This window comes from Sciurus vulgaris (genome assembly GCF_902686455.1).
Source record: "Sciurus vulgaris genome assembly, chromosome: 8".
In the NCBI taxonomy this organism is placed as follows: Eukaryota; Metazoa; Chordata; class Mammalia; order Rodentia; family Sciuridae; genus Sciurus; species Sciurus vulgaris.
Window position 1 is genome coordinate 139849303 of NC_136468.1, and position 13559 is coordinate 139862861.

The 13559-nt window shown below is 48.6% G+C and overlaps 1 protein-coding gene across 1 annotated transcript; it reads left to right on the plus strand.

Moving 5' to 3' along the window:
* Positions 1-10531: 10531 nt before the first annotated feature.
* LOC306668543 (tubulin beta-5 chain-like) lies at positions 10532-12209 on the plus strand. Its single transcript, XM_079152036.1, has one exon. It carries the CDS (start codon positions 10715-10717, stop codon positions 12047-12049), a length of 1335 nt encoding a protein of 444 aa, XP_079008162.1. The 5' UTR covers positions 10532-10714; the 3' UTR covers positions 12050-12209.
* The last annotated feature ends 1350 nt before the right edge of the window (positions 12210-13559 follow it).

A 13559-nucleotide genomic window follows, 5' to 3' on the forward strand; every position in this document is an offset into this window, starting at 1 on the left:
CGGGAGCGCACGCGCGCGGCCCCGCCCCGCCCTGCCCCTCCAATCGCCGACGAGGCCCGGCCACTCTGTCCTCTGATTGGTCGAACCCCGAAGCGCGGGGCGAGTCTCGCTCCCGGGTCAATGCAACCTGCTACCATCAGCAGCAGGGTTCTCTGGCAATGAAGCTAGGCCATTGTTTTAGGAAATGCGCCTGAGATAGTCCGTGCTGGTTTTATTTTTGTTTTGCTTTTTTGCACGAATCTTTGCCCCACGTCCTCAATTCAGAAATAGTAAGGCCTTGCTTTTCTCTTGCACTTCTTAAAACGAGCCGGACTATTTCACTAATGGGTGCGCTTGCCTGTTGGTATTTGCCTCCTGAGAAGGCCCGAGCCAACGTTTGAGCGATTTCTCCACAAATATATTTGCACGTACAGTTCATGCACCATCCCCCACTTGAACCTCACAAGATTCCTGAGGATTTTTTTTTTTTGAGAAATTAGTTTTTTAAAGCATGATTAATCCTATTTTGCTGACAAGTGGCTGTATCTCCACAACTGTTCTGTCACCACCAACTGCTTTCCTTTTGCTGAATATAATGAGCACTATTTAATGCGTGGCATGGACAGATCTAGAGGTGTACAGACCAGTGCCCCAATTCAGGTTCCTGATCATTACCTCTGCAACATGCCAGGCCCTGACACTCAGCCTCTCGTCTTATCCTTATGCCAACCCTGCCAGGGAGCAGCTGACATTATTCCCACTTCATAGATAAATAAACTGAACCCTCGAGAGAGAAGAAGTGACAAAGCCGAATGACATCCTGTCTGCCCATCAAGATGACTGTCATTCTGCTCTAGCTAGAGGAGAGTCAGATGTGGTCTCTGGCCTCTAGGAAACTCTGCCCTAATGAACGTGTTACATGGCAAATTACCTGGAAGACCCAGAGTGGCAGCCATGAGAATGTGCCACTCAGATCCCCGTCTGCTGGGGAGGAAATTGACCAGGGCCCCAGCTGCTTTGAGGACAACACCCTGTTCTGGCAGGCAGGCTGGCCCCACCTGGGCAGGGGAACCAAGGCAGGTGCTGCGCCAGGAGGCATGGGCTTCCTCTGCTGTCAGGACAAACTAGACCGCTCTCCATGGAATTGCCCTGCAGACTAAGATGCCTCTCATGTCCAAGGTCAGCTGTCACTCCCAGCCTCGGCTTCCCCTGCCAGGTCCCCTCTCAGCCATTTCCCACAATAAATTCCTTGTATGTCTAACCCTATCTCATCGTCAGGTCCTCCAGGACCAAGAAGGTCCCTCCTAGGGTGCTGGGTGCAGACCAACTGGCAGAGAGGTTTTGCAAGAATTCTGATTTCATGTAGAGGTAGGTGATGATCTAAGTAACAATGCTGAGTAAGGCCCAGGGGACAAGGAAGGGAGTGTCCTTTAATATTTTTGTTTGGGCTGGGGAGATAGCTCAGTTGGTAGAGTGCTTGCCTTGCAAGCACAACGCCCTGGGTTCCATCCCCAGCACCGAAAAAAAAAAAAAAAAAAAAAAAAAAAAAATATTTTTGTTCAACCTACAAAAAATTTAAAAATATCTCAGTTACACAGTCAGCCACACAGCATAATCTAAAGGCACAGGCATGGAAATGAGTTCAGATTCCAAATCATCCTCAGTTCCTAAGCAAGCTTAGGGGAGGGTGGTTGGCAGAAGAATGGCCTTTCAGCCGGGCGCAGTGGCACATGCCTGTCATCCCAGTGGCTGGGAAGGCTGAGGCAGGAGAATGGTAAATTCAAAGCCAGTCTCAGCAAAAGTGAGGTGCTAAGCTACTCAGAGAGACTCTATCTCAAAATAAAATACAAAATAGGGCTGGGGATGTGGCTCAGTGGTTGAGTGCCCCTGAGTTCAATCCCAGTACCCCACACAAAAAGAGAATGGCCTCTCCTACTGCCCACATCCTGATGCCCAGAATCTATGACTACAAGGCAAAGGGAATAAGGTTGCATCTGGATTTCAGATTGCTAATCTTAAGATAGGGCCATTGTGCTGGAGTGTGTGGTGTTGCCCAACATCATCCCAAGGGCCTTAAACAGGGAAGAGCAAGGCAGGATTGTCAGAACCAGAGTGACGCCTTGTGAGAAAGACTCACCCAGCCATTGCTGCCTTTGAAGACAGAAGTTTTGTTCTGTCATGGGCTCATTATCACTGTGTGCTGCCTGTAACAGGCCCCAAAGCAACAGAGCCAAGTGATCACAGACTGGAACCTCCAAAACCAGGAGCCAAAACTAAATTTTTCTCTTTATAGTTTGATGATCTCAGGTACTTGCTATGGTGTCAGAAAGCTAATACAAAAATACAGTGACCATAACGAGCACTACTTAATGTGTGGTATGGACAGATCTAGATGTGTGCCGACCAGTGTATTTTAGACGTGTACTTTAAAATGTGTATTTTAAAACAGTTGTCTAACATGACGGTATCAAGAATTACGCAATCAAGAACTTGCTGTTAGATGTTAAGATTGCTTCTCATTTATCCCTTTATTTGGCAGTTCAGGAAGCTGCCCAAGGCCTTAATCCCTAAATGGTCCCCTCTCAGCAGAGACTGGTCCAGTGTGTTTTCAGAGTCAAGCAGTACAGGGAATCCAGAAGAATACCATTTTCCAGACAGAGTGAAGGAGACACATATGCCCACAAATGTCTATAGAAAGTCATCTTTATCCAGAAACCAAGAAATGCCCTAAAATCCAGTACACAAGCAGCCCGCGGGGTGTCTGAGAACTCCTGGCATGAAGCAGACTCTCAATATTTGCTACTTACACAGAACACCTTTCACGTATCATGTGGTTCACTATAACAAATATCTGGTGCAGGCCTGTAATTCCAGCTGCTCAGGAGGCTGGAGCAGGAGGATCACAAGTTCAAGGCCAGCCTCAGCAACTTAGTGAGGCCCTAAGCAACTTAGCAAGACCATGTCTCTAAATAAAAAATTTAAAAAGGACTGGGGATGTGGCTCAGTGGTAAAGTACCCCTGAGTTAAATTCCTAGTACCCACCCCCTCCACCAAAAAAGAAAAGGTTTGTTTTGGTTCACAATTTTGGAGATTGCCGTCCATGATCAAGTGGCCCCTGTCCCTTTGGGGCCTGTGCTGTAGCAGGTTGTCATGGTGGGAAGCTCACGGCAGGTCAGAGCTGTTCACTTCATGGCAACAAAGTGGAGGGAGAAAGGAAGAGACCAGGGTCCCACCATCCCCTGCAAGGGCACAGCCCCAAGGACCTAAGCCTCCTGCCAGGCCCCACCTTTTACAGGTGTACCCCTTCCTAATAGCACCATGAGCGGGCGTCCAACCTCTAATACCTGGGCCTCGGGAAGATAGGTAAGATCCAAATACGGCATGTATTAAAGGAAGAGGGGAAAGCAATAGAAAAAGGAAAGACAAAGACACTGGCACTTATTAATACACATCTAGCGTCTGTCCGCCTGTCTAGGCTGCCATCTGTCTGCTGCAGTAGGGGCCAGGAAACCAGAGGTGGGTTTTGTTTGGTGGAGGGAGGGCAGGAAGTCCCCTGAGGTGGCTCTCCTGGGACAGCTCCATGCCAGCACCACCCTTGTGTTTCTCCTAGGGAAAGTGTTTGGTAGGAGAGGACTGGACAGAGTAAAGTCCCATCCCGTGGCTGCAGCTTGGATTTAGTGGGGCTGTGTCAGCGGCTGGGGATGGCGACTCGGGGGACAGAGAACCTGGCTGCTGGCCAAGAATCCGGACTGGGACATCGTTCTGGAAATTGACCTCTAGCTGGTCTCTGGGATCCCACTTCTTGGGAATTTTTTATAGAGAGATTTTTGTTTCTCTCTTCGAGAATTTCAAAACCTTAAAAACCACGCTTGATAGTCTCACTGCCATCCTCTACATGAGATACTTCTTTCTTTTTTTTTTGAAATACTTCTTGAAACAAGTAAGCCAGAAAATTCATTTTAAAAGCAGGCGAATGCTAGTCCTGCAAAACATTAAAAATAGAATAACCATATGATCCAGCAATTTGGATAAATTGGGGGTCTATCCAAAAGACTTGAAAACAGAGCACCAAGAAACACCTGCATTGCCATGTATATGACACCGACATCCACAATACCAGGAGGGGGATGAACATCCCTGGACGTTTACCTCGAGTTCCAGTGATAAACCAAGGCTGATGCACCCACAGCCAATCAGTATCCAGCCTTAAAAAGGGAGGGAGCTTCGATGAATGCTGGAGAGTCAGTGGACCAGGAGGAAGTTATGCTGAGTGAAACAGGCCAGTCAGAAAAGGACAAATGGCAGGAGAGTAAGTCTTTAATGGGCAAAGAGTTTCAGTTTTGCATGATGGAAAGGTTCTGAAGATTGGTTGTGCAGTGATTAGAATATACTTGAACTACACACTTAAAAATGGTTGAGAGAGATCCCCAGCACTGCAAGAAAATTAAAAAAAAAAAAAAATGGTTGAGATGGTACATTTGATGTTTCGTTTATTTTACCATACCACAGTTAAAATTATAAAATTTAAAGCAAAATATGAAAACAAGCAGATTCTAATTCATATGGATTCTGGAATATTTTTTAGGAAAAGGAATGAAGTCTGAGAGATGCCACAATGTGGATGAAGCTTGAAGACAATTATGCTGAGAGAAAGACACCGGACACACAGGTCGCACACGATATGATTCCATGGCTATAAAATATCCAGAATAGGTCAGTCCTTGGAGACAAGAGCAAATGAGGGGTGTCCAGGAGCTGGGGCAACAGGATAATAGGGGGTGAGTGAGGACTAGGTGGGTATATGGTTTCCTTTTGGGTAATGAAAAATTTTTACTTGATTTAGGTGGTGGCCACATAGCATTGTGAACGAGCCAAATGCCACTGAATTAAATGGCTACACTTATATTACATGACCCTCACTTCGATAAAAATAATCAAATTCTAAAAGTCACAGGCAAACATGTCTGTAGGCAGGATTGTCCCATGAACAGAACACCCCTGCAGAGAAAGAAGGTGAGCATGGAGAGACGAACAGATGGAGACACCTACTGTCACTTGTTCCAGCACCCATTTCTTTCTTCAATTAATAGCACCCTGTTTCCTCTGGGGAACCACTTCTCTGTTGCCCTCAGTTCACAGTGGCTTAGGGGGGGAAACTCCAGGCGCAGTCATGTGATTCAGGCCACCCAATCAAAGCATTTCATGCCTCTGGCCTCAGTGATTGGCTGAGGAACATAAAGGTGAACTAAGCCGGGCCAATGAGACTGGGTCCTGGGACTGTATTAGTCTGCTCAAGGTGCCATAACAAAGTTCCCTAGAGTGGCTGGCTTAAACTGCCTCACAGTCCTGGAGCCTATAAGCTTAAGGTTGAGGGATCAGCAGGGTTGGCTTTGTTTTGTTTTAACTTTATTTTATTTTATTTATGTTTTATGTGGTGCTGAGGATTGAACCCAGTGCCTCACACGTGCCAGGCAAGCGCTCTCCTACTGAGCCATGATGACCCCAGCCCAGGTTTGGTGTTTTGAAGGTCTCTCTCCGTGGGTTACAGGTGTTTGTCTTCTTCTGGTGTCTTCACGGGGTCTTTTCTCTGGATCTGTCTTTGTCCTCCTCCTTTATTATTTTTTCTTTTGATGGTACTGGGGATTGACCCCAGCTGTGCTCTACCTCTGAGCAACATCCCAGCCCTTTTAAACATTTTTATTTTGCAACAGAGTCTCACTAAGTTGCTCAGGCTGACCTTCAACTTGTGATCCTCTTGCCTCAGTACCCTGAGTCACTGGGATTTACAGGTCTGTGTCACTGTGCCTGGCCTCCTTTCCTCCTCTTATATGGACATGGTCACATTGGATGAGAGTGCACTAGTAGGCCCTGACTCTGCCTCCATTACCTCGTTAAAAGCCCTGGCCTCACATCCAGGTGCTAGGGGTTAGGCCTTCAATACCAATTCGCACTCATAACCTTGGTTGGAACCACTGGAAAGAGGGAATCTCTCTTGCAGTCAGTGTTGCTGAGGAGACAGGGTGTCAGCCTGGCGCTGCTGGTGTCCATCTTGCCCCCAGGACAGGAGAGGCTGCCCGAGCATGGAGCCAGCACAGAGAAGAACTGCAGAGGTAGAGACAGAGAGGCCTGGTGATGCGGGCCCTGTTTGACCCCTGGGCGGAGCCACAGCTGGGGCAAGTCTACCCTTGGACCTTTCAGACACTCAGGGCCAGCAAATTCCATGGCAGGCTCGTGCCTGTTGGAGATGACTGTTCTTCACTTGCAGAAAGAGTCCTTGCTTAAAACAGGAGACGGCTCATCAAAAATGAAACTGGTCTCTCAGATCACAGAAACACTGTGGCACTCACTCATTCAGGCATCAGTAATGTCAAATGAGTGAGCATTCAAAGTGGAATCTTTACCACCCGTTTGCAAAGTGACTTTGCCTTGTGTTCCAGGCTCACAGCCCTGGACGCCCTCATGGCCCATTCCCTGAAGCCCCTGACGGGCCAATTCTTGGGCTTGCCAAGCCACCTGTGAGGTAGCCTGGCTGCCCACAGCGACCTGCACCGACCAGATTCTACCTCTTGAACTGTCACTTGTACAGAATGTGTAACGGGTTGGTGTGCAGGAAGGAGGTGATGCAGAGGGCACAGAGGGCCATCACCAGCCTCCGGCAGCTGGGCAGAGTGACGAGGACCTGTCATCCCAGCTACTCAGGAGGCTGAGACAGGAGGATCACAAATTTGAGGCCAACCTGGCAACTAAGTGAGACCCTGTCCCAAATAGGAAGGGCTGGGGACGTAGCTCAAGCGTAGAACACTGACCTGGCATGTGTGAGGCCCTGGGTTCAATCCCTGGTCCTGAATAATAATAATAATCCAGCAATTTTAAATGTCTTATGCAGACAAAAGATCAGCGACAGCAGGAAGTGAGGGCAGAAGATTAGATGGCAGGGAGGAGAAAAGGCCTGTTGGGCAGTGGGAAAACAGACCAGGTGCCTGGTGAGAAGCCAAAGTACCCCTGCAGGGCGGCACCTCTGACCTCCAGGACGGACCCCCTGCGGCAGCCTCCAGATCGGTACCAGGTCACTTCCTTCCAGCAGACACCTTGCTCTTAGGGTCACCTAGATACATCCCTCTTTCTTGAAACCCAAAGAATCTGACCAAATTATTTTTTTATAATAATCAGGATTATTTCAGTTGCAATTGACTTAAACCCAGTGCAAGTGTGTTTTCCAAGAAGAAAAGTAATCTGTTCCTGAATTGGCATACCAGTGGGTGGTCTGGATCCAGGGGCTTAACTGATACCACAATTATCTTCTTCCTGTTTCTCAGCTTTGTTTGCCTTTAGTTTCAACCTCAAATAGATAGTCCTTTTTATTGGGGGGGGGGCGGTTAATGGGGGATTGAACTTGGGGACACTTAACCACTGAGTTACATCCCAGCCTTTTTTTCTTTTTTTCTTTTTTTTTTTTTGAGACAGGGTCTCATTAAGTTGCTTAGGGCCTTGCAAAGTTGCTGAGGCTGGCCTTGAACTTGCGACCCCTCAGGCTCCCAAGCTGCTGGAATTACATGCCTGGCTGGCCTCTGTTTATATGTGGCCAGAGAGCCATTGTGTTAGGCATATTCCAAGAGGCCCTGGATCCCCATGTACTGGTATTCACAGCCCTGAGTGATCCCCTCCCCTTGAGTAACCTGCTTCACAATAACACGTGACATGTCCATGGGACGTCACTTCAGTGGGGTTGTGTGACACGGGGACTTCTATCCTGCAGTGCGTGCTCTCTGTTGCCTTGCAGGCTTCATGGTGCAAGCTGTCGTGTGGCAGAGGCCCACCTGTGAAAAAGGCCCAACTTGGGCCGGGGATATAGCTCAGTTGGTAGAGTGCTTGCCTTGCAAGCCCAGGGCCCTGGGTACGATCCCCTGCACTGCAAAAAAAAAAAAAAAAAAAAAAAAAAAAAAAAGAAAAAAGAAAAGGCCCAACCCTGCCAACAACCACCCAGTGATCCTGGAGGTGGATCCCCAGCTGAGCCTTCAGAAGAGAAGAGACCAGATCCTGGTTAAAAACCTGTGTTGGGGCTGGGGATATATAGTCAGTTGGTAGAGTGCTTGCCTAGCATGCATAAGGCCCTAGGTTCAAGCCCCAGCACCACCAAAAACCTGTGTTGCCCTGGGTGTTGGCACGTACCTATAATCCCAGCTACACAGGAGGATGAGGCAGGAGGATCCCATGTTCAAGGCCAGCCCCAGGCAACTTAGAGTCTGTTTTAAAATAAGAAATAAAAAGGACTGGGGATGTAGGTCAGTGGTAGACTGTCACTGGGTTCAATCCCCAGTACCATGAAGCAAAACAATAACAAACAGACTTCTGAGATTTTTCTGGCCTGACTACAGGCAATTACAGAGGCTTCACTGACAGGCCCCCCTGGGCTCCCTCCCACCCAGCTTGGCACCTTGCTGTCTGCAAAGGGGCTTAAGTCAAAGATTCAGGCCCGTGGCTAGTCATAGCCTTTACCCATATTTGTAATCCTAGCCCAGGTCCTTCATTCCGGGGTCTGTGGACCTGAGACCCAGGCAGGGATCCCTCTGAGCATTTCTGCCAAGAAGTCCTGATGGGGGCAGGTGGGGCCACCCTTGGAGACACTTGGCTCCCCTCTGACGCAGCACCCTGGGCTCTTCCACCTGTGGCCCGTCCACCATTATGGTGGTGAGTGCTAACTCTGCAGGCTGTGGCTTTAATTGGCTACTCAGACACCTGACCGACCTGAGGGCTCCCAGCTCAACTGAAATGAACCCTCAGCCTCGGCCCACGCCTCTTGAGAGACCCTGGGCCCGTGGAAGACCCCACTCTCTCATGCCCACACTATTTCATCCACAGAAATTATAAAATAATAAACCTATGTTGTCTTAGGCAAGTTTGTGGCAAATTTGTTTCACAAAGAACAACGGAGCCACCGATGGCTTCAGGCCTGTGTGCATTCCCATTAGCGACCCCAGGAAGGACCAACAGAAATATGGCGACAGCTGCCGCTCAGCCAGACTGCACTGTGTGGCCTGCCTGGTTCTCCACCCACTCCAGACTCCATGACAGTTGTGTTTCCTTAGGGTGTGAGAGGGGTCGCCCTCCAAAGGAAAATGAATGTGCCATGCCAGGGGGGTGAGAAACAGAGGCAGGAATGTCCTCTGCCACTGTCGGCAGAGTGATGTGCCTGTCACTGCAGGGCCCTGGCCAATCAATTGGAGAGAGCAACATTCAGGTCCCCTAGCAGTCAAGTGTCTTGTAGGCAGCTAATACTAATTACGTATATTGGTCACTTAATTAAAACAGACTCCATCTCTGCTTATCAACATGCCATGAGCTTACCAGAATTTTCTGCATACTCCGGATACTAAGAAATCATTATTTATGAGAACTCACCAACCTAGAACATTCTGACTTCCCAACGGGATTGAATTGCTAAGGTTTTGCTGTAATTAATATTTGTCCAAAAGTTCAAGGTAAGTAAACAGAGATTAGATAATCAGAGGGTACACGACCCAATTCCCTGCGTTGGGTCAAAGTCCTAGAAGATCAGGGGCTGGGGGTGTGGCTCAGTGGTAGAGCCCTTGTCTGGCCTGTGTGAGGCCCTGGGTTTAATACCCAGCACCATATATAAATAAGTAAAATAGAAGACTAATTGACGATTTAATTTTTTTTTAAAGTCCTAGGAAAACAAATGTTATATATTCAGAAATATGTTTTTTTTTTCATGTAAATGTGTTTTGCTATCAGTTGAACTGAATCAGGGTTGCTAGTTGCTGCAGACACGACACAGGGTGTGTGCGTGGATGACTGGGGGGCGGGGTATTTGCATGTTTTTTTGGTGGAAGGAGGGGTTCAGGGAGAAGAGTGAAAGGTGCCCCAGTGAAATACAGGGTCTTTTTCTTTCTTTTAATTGGCGGTGCTGGGGATCGAACCCAGGGCCTCATGCTTGCAAAGCAAGCACTGTACCAACTGAGCTATCTCCCAGCCCCAGCATCTTAATTCTCTTTCCAGCTAGTGGAATGTAAAGTCACGGTCAAGGGGGTCATGGGAACCCAAGACTGCACCGTCATCGTGTGTGCAACCTGGGCCCAATGTCACTGTAAAAAGTCATGGTTAAGGGACTGGGGAGATAGCTCAGCTGGTAGAGTGCTTGAGTTTGATCCCCAGTACCGCCCACGGTTAAGTCACCGTTAAGCCTCCCAAGCTGCGTAGACTGTTTCTCTCCTCTCTCCATCTCTCCCTCCCACCCAAGGTGAATACAGTGGAATTCATGTAAATTATACTTGTAGATGATATGTCTCCACTGTGCAATAAGGCAAGAAAAAGGTCCAAAATAGTTGACAGATGGGATAAGCTTAGCAGAGGGAATGCTGGCTTATACACAGGCAAAGAAAGCTCTCTCTAGTTTAAAATCAGATATTCATATCTCCAGTCTAGGACTGGCAGGGTAGCTCTGTTGGTACAGTGCTTGCTTAGCATGCACGAGCCCCTGGGTTTAAGCCCTAGCACTGCAAAATGGACAAATAATAAAAATAAGAGCCCTCCTTCGCCCTCCCAGCTCTTCTGCCTCTCAGAATCTTCTTGCCGTCGCGTTTGGATCTCGCTGCTCCATCCTCCGGTGCACGTTCCATCCTTTCAGCTCGCGACCAGCACAGAAAACGAATTTCATATTTCCTTGCCCCGAACATACATTGAGGCGAGCAAAAATATATTAAAATAAATTTTAGCCATGAGGGAAATCGTGCACATCCAGGCTGGTCAGTGTGGCAACCAGATCGGTGCCAAGTTCTGGGAGGTGATCAGTGATGAACACGGCATCGACCCCACCGGTACCTACCATGGGGACAGCGACTTGCAACTGGACCGCATCTCCGTGTACTACAATGAAGCCACAGGTGGCAAATATGTTCCTCGAGCTATCCTGGTGGATCTAGAACCTGGGACTATGGACTCTGTTCGCTCTAGTCCTTTTGGCCAGATCTTCAGACCGGACAACTTTGTTCTTGGTCAGTCTGGGGCAGGGAACAACTGGGCCAAGGGCCATTACACAGAAGGGGCTGAGCTGGTTGATTCAGTCCTGGATGTGGTGCGCAAAGAGGCAGAGAGCTGTGACTGCCTGCAGGGCTTCCAGCTGACCCACTCACTGGGAGGGGGCACAGGCTCCGGAATGGGCACCCTGCTCATTAGCAAGATCCGTGAAGAGTATCCTGACCGCATCATGAACACCTTCAGTGTAGTACCTTCACCAAAAGTGTCCGATACTGTGGTTGAGCCCTACAATGCCACCCTCTCCGTCCATCAGTTGGTAGAGAACACTGATGAGACCTACTGCATTGATGACGAGGCCCTTTATGACATCTGCTTCCGCACCCTCAAGCTGACCACACCAACCTATGGGGACCTGAACCACCTCGTCTCAGCTACAATGAGCGGTGTCACTACCTGCCTCCGCTTCCCTGGCCAGCTCAATGCTGACCTCCGCAAGTTGGCAGTCAACATGGTGCCCTTCCCACGTCTCTACTTCTTCATGCCTAGCTTTGCTCCTCTTACCAGCCGTGGAAGCCAGCAGTATCGGGCCCTCACTGTGCCTGAACTCACCCAGCAGGTCTTTGATGCCAAGAACATGATGGCTGCCTGTGACCCCCGCCATGGTCGATACCTCACCGTGGCTGCTGTCTTCCGTGGACGGATGTCCATGAAGGAGGTAGATGAGCAGATGTTGAATGTGCAGAACAAGAATAGCAGCTACTTCGTGGAATGGATCCCCAACAATGTCAAGACAGCTGTCTGTGACATCCCACCTCGTGGCCTCAAGATGGCAGTTACCTTCATTGGCAACAGCACAGCCATGCAGGAGCTCTTCAAGCGCATCTCTGAGCAGTTCACTGCCATGTTCCGTCGAAAGGCCTTTCTGCACTGGTACACAGGAGAGGGTATGGACGAGATGGAGTTCACCGAGGCTGAGAGCAACGTGAACGACCTTGTCTCCGAGTATCAGCAGTACCAGGATGCCACCGCAGAAGAGGAAGAGGATTTCGGGGAGGAGGCTGAAGAGGAGGCCTAAGGCAGCTCCCCCTGTCACCTGAGGCTTCTCAGTTCCCTCAGCCTTCAGCTGCCCCTTTCTTCAGAATTGTGTTTGTCGCCTCTTTCTCCCTGCCCCCCTTTTTTATTTCCTTTTGGGTGGGGTGTAGAACAGTGCCTGACACATATTAGGCGCTCAATAAATATTTGTTTCTGGAAAAAAAAAAAAATAAGAAATTTAGTAGCCACATTGGAAAGTGAAAAGAAACAGGTATAATTTATGTTGTTTTATTTATTTTACTGTACTGGCAATTGAACCTGGACCTCATACCTGCTAGGCAAGTGCTCTACCACTGGGCTATCCCTCCAGCCCTTTATACATGTTTTTTTTTTTGGTTTTGTTTTGTTTTTAATTTTTGAAGCAGCGTCTTGCTAAGTTGTCCAGTCTGACCTCCAACTTGTGATCTTCCTGCCTCAGCCTCCCAAATTGCCGAGATTACAGGTGTGCACCACTACATACACCTGCAAATAATTTTAATATTTTTGTTTAACATAATATTTCCAAATTTTATCATTTCTACCATATAATCAATTTCAACTTGAAGTGATTTCAAGGGAAGTGGCCAGGATGTGGGGAGAGACTTGGCTCACCCAGCTGGAGGAATGACGTCTTTGAGGGGGCCATTTGGTAGGATTTACTGAAATTTCAAAATGCTTGCTTTTTACCCAGTTATGCCTGTTTTGAGAATGTGTCTTTGTGATATTGTGAAATATATATTTGGTCTTCATCCAATTCCCTGGCACTCAAATTCTGAAATCCTTGGGATTTCCAGAGTGACAAGCGCTTTTGGATGTTACTGAGTTGTGTGATGGCTGGCGGGCCCCAAGGTAGCTCAGGCCCGGCGTTGTCCCTGGAAAGACCAAGCCAGGGTCAGAGGGTTGGGACCTTCATCCCAGCTCTCCGGGGAGGGGAGGGGGCAGAAGGTGGAGTCAGTCACCAGTGGCCAATGACTTAGCTAATCAAGAGGGAACGTAAGCTTATGTAATGAAGCTTCTAGAACAAGCCAGAGAGAACAGGGTTCAGAGAGTATGTGGGTAGCTGAACCCGGGTTCCTCCAGAGTGGCCGCAGTTACACAAAATATACAAAACCCAACCAAACTGTGCGCTTCAAGAGGGCTTTTTTAAAAGCAGGTCACTTAACAACAGACAGCGTGTGCTATGGTTTGGATATGATCTGAGAGTTCCCCAGCGATTCCCATGGTAGAACGGGAACCCAAGAAGGATGGCGTGAGAGGCTGTGACACCTTTAAGTGTGGGACCTTGTGGAAAGCGTTAGGATCCAGGGTGACTTCTGAAGGGAATGCGTTTGAAGGCAGAATTGGGGACAGGCAGTTAGTGTAGAAATAGGGGATCAGGTCAAATTGGGCCAAATCCAGGAAATGGAGGCCATGAAAGCCATCTGCCTCTGGAAGTTGGAGGCTGCCCCTGGGAGAACGGAATGTCAAGGACCTGCAGGGCCCATTGACTACCAAATTGACCTGCAGGCAAGGAG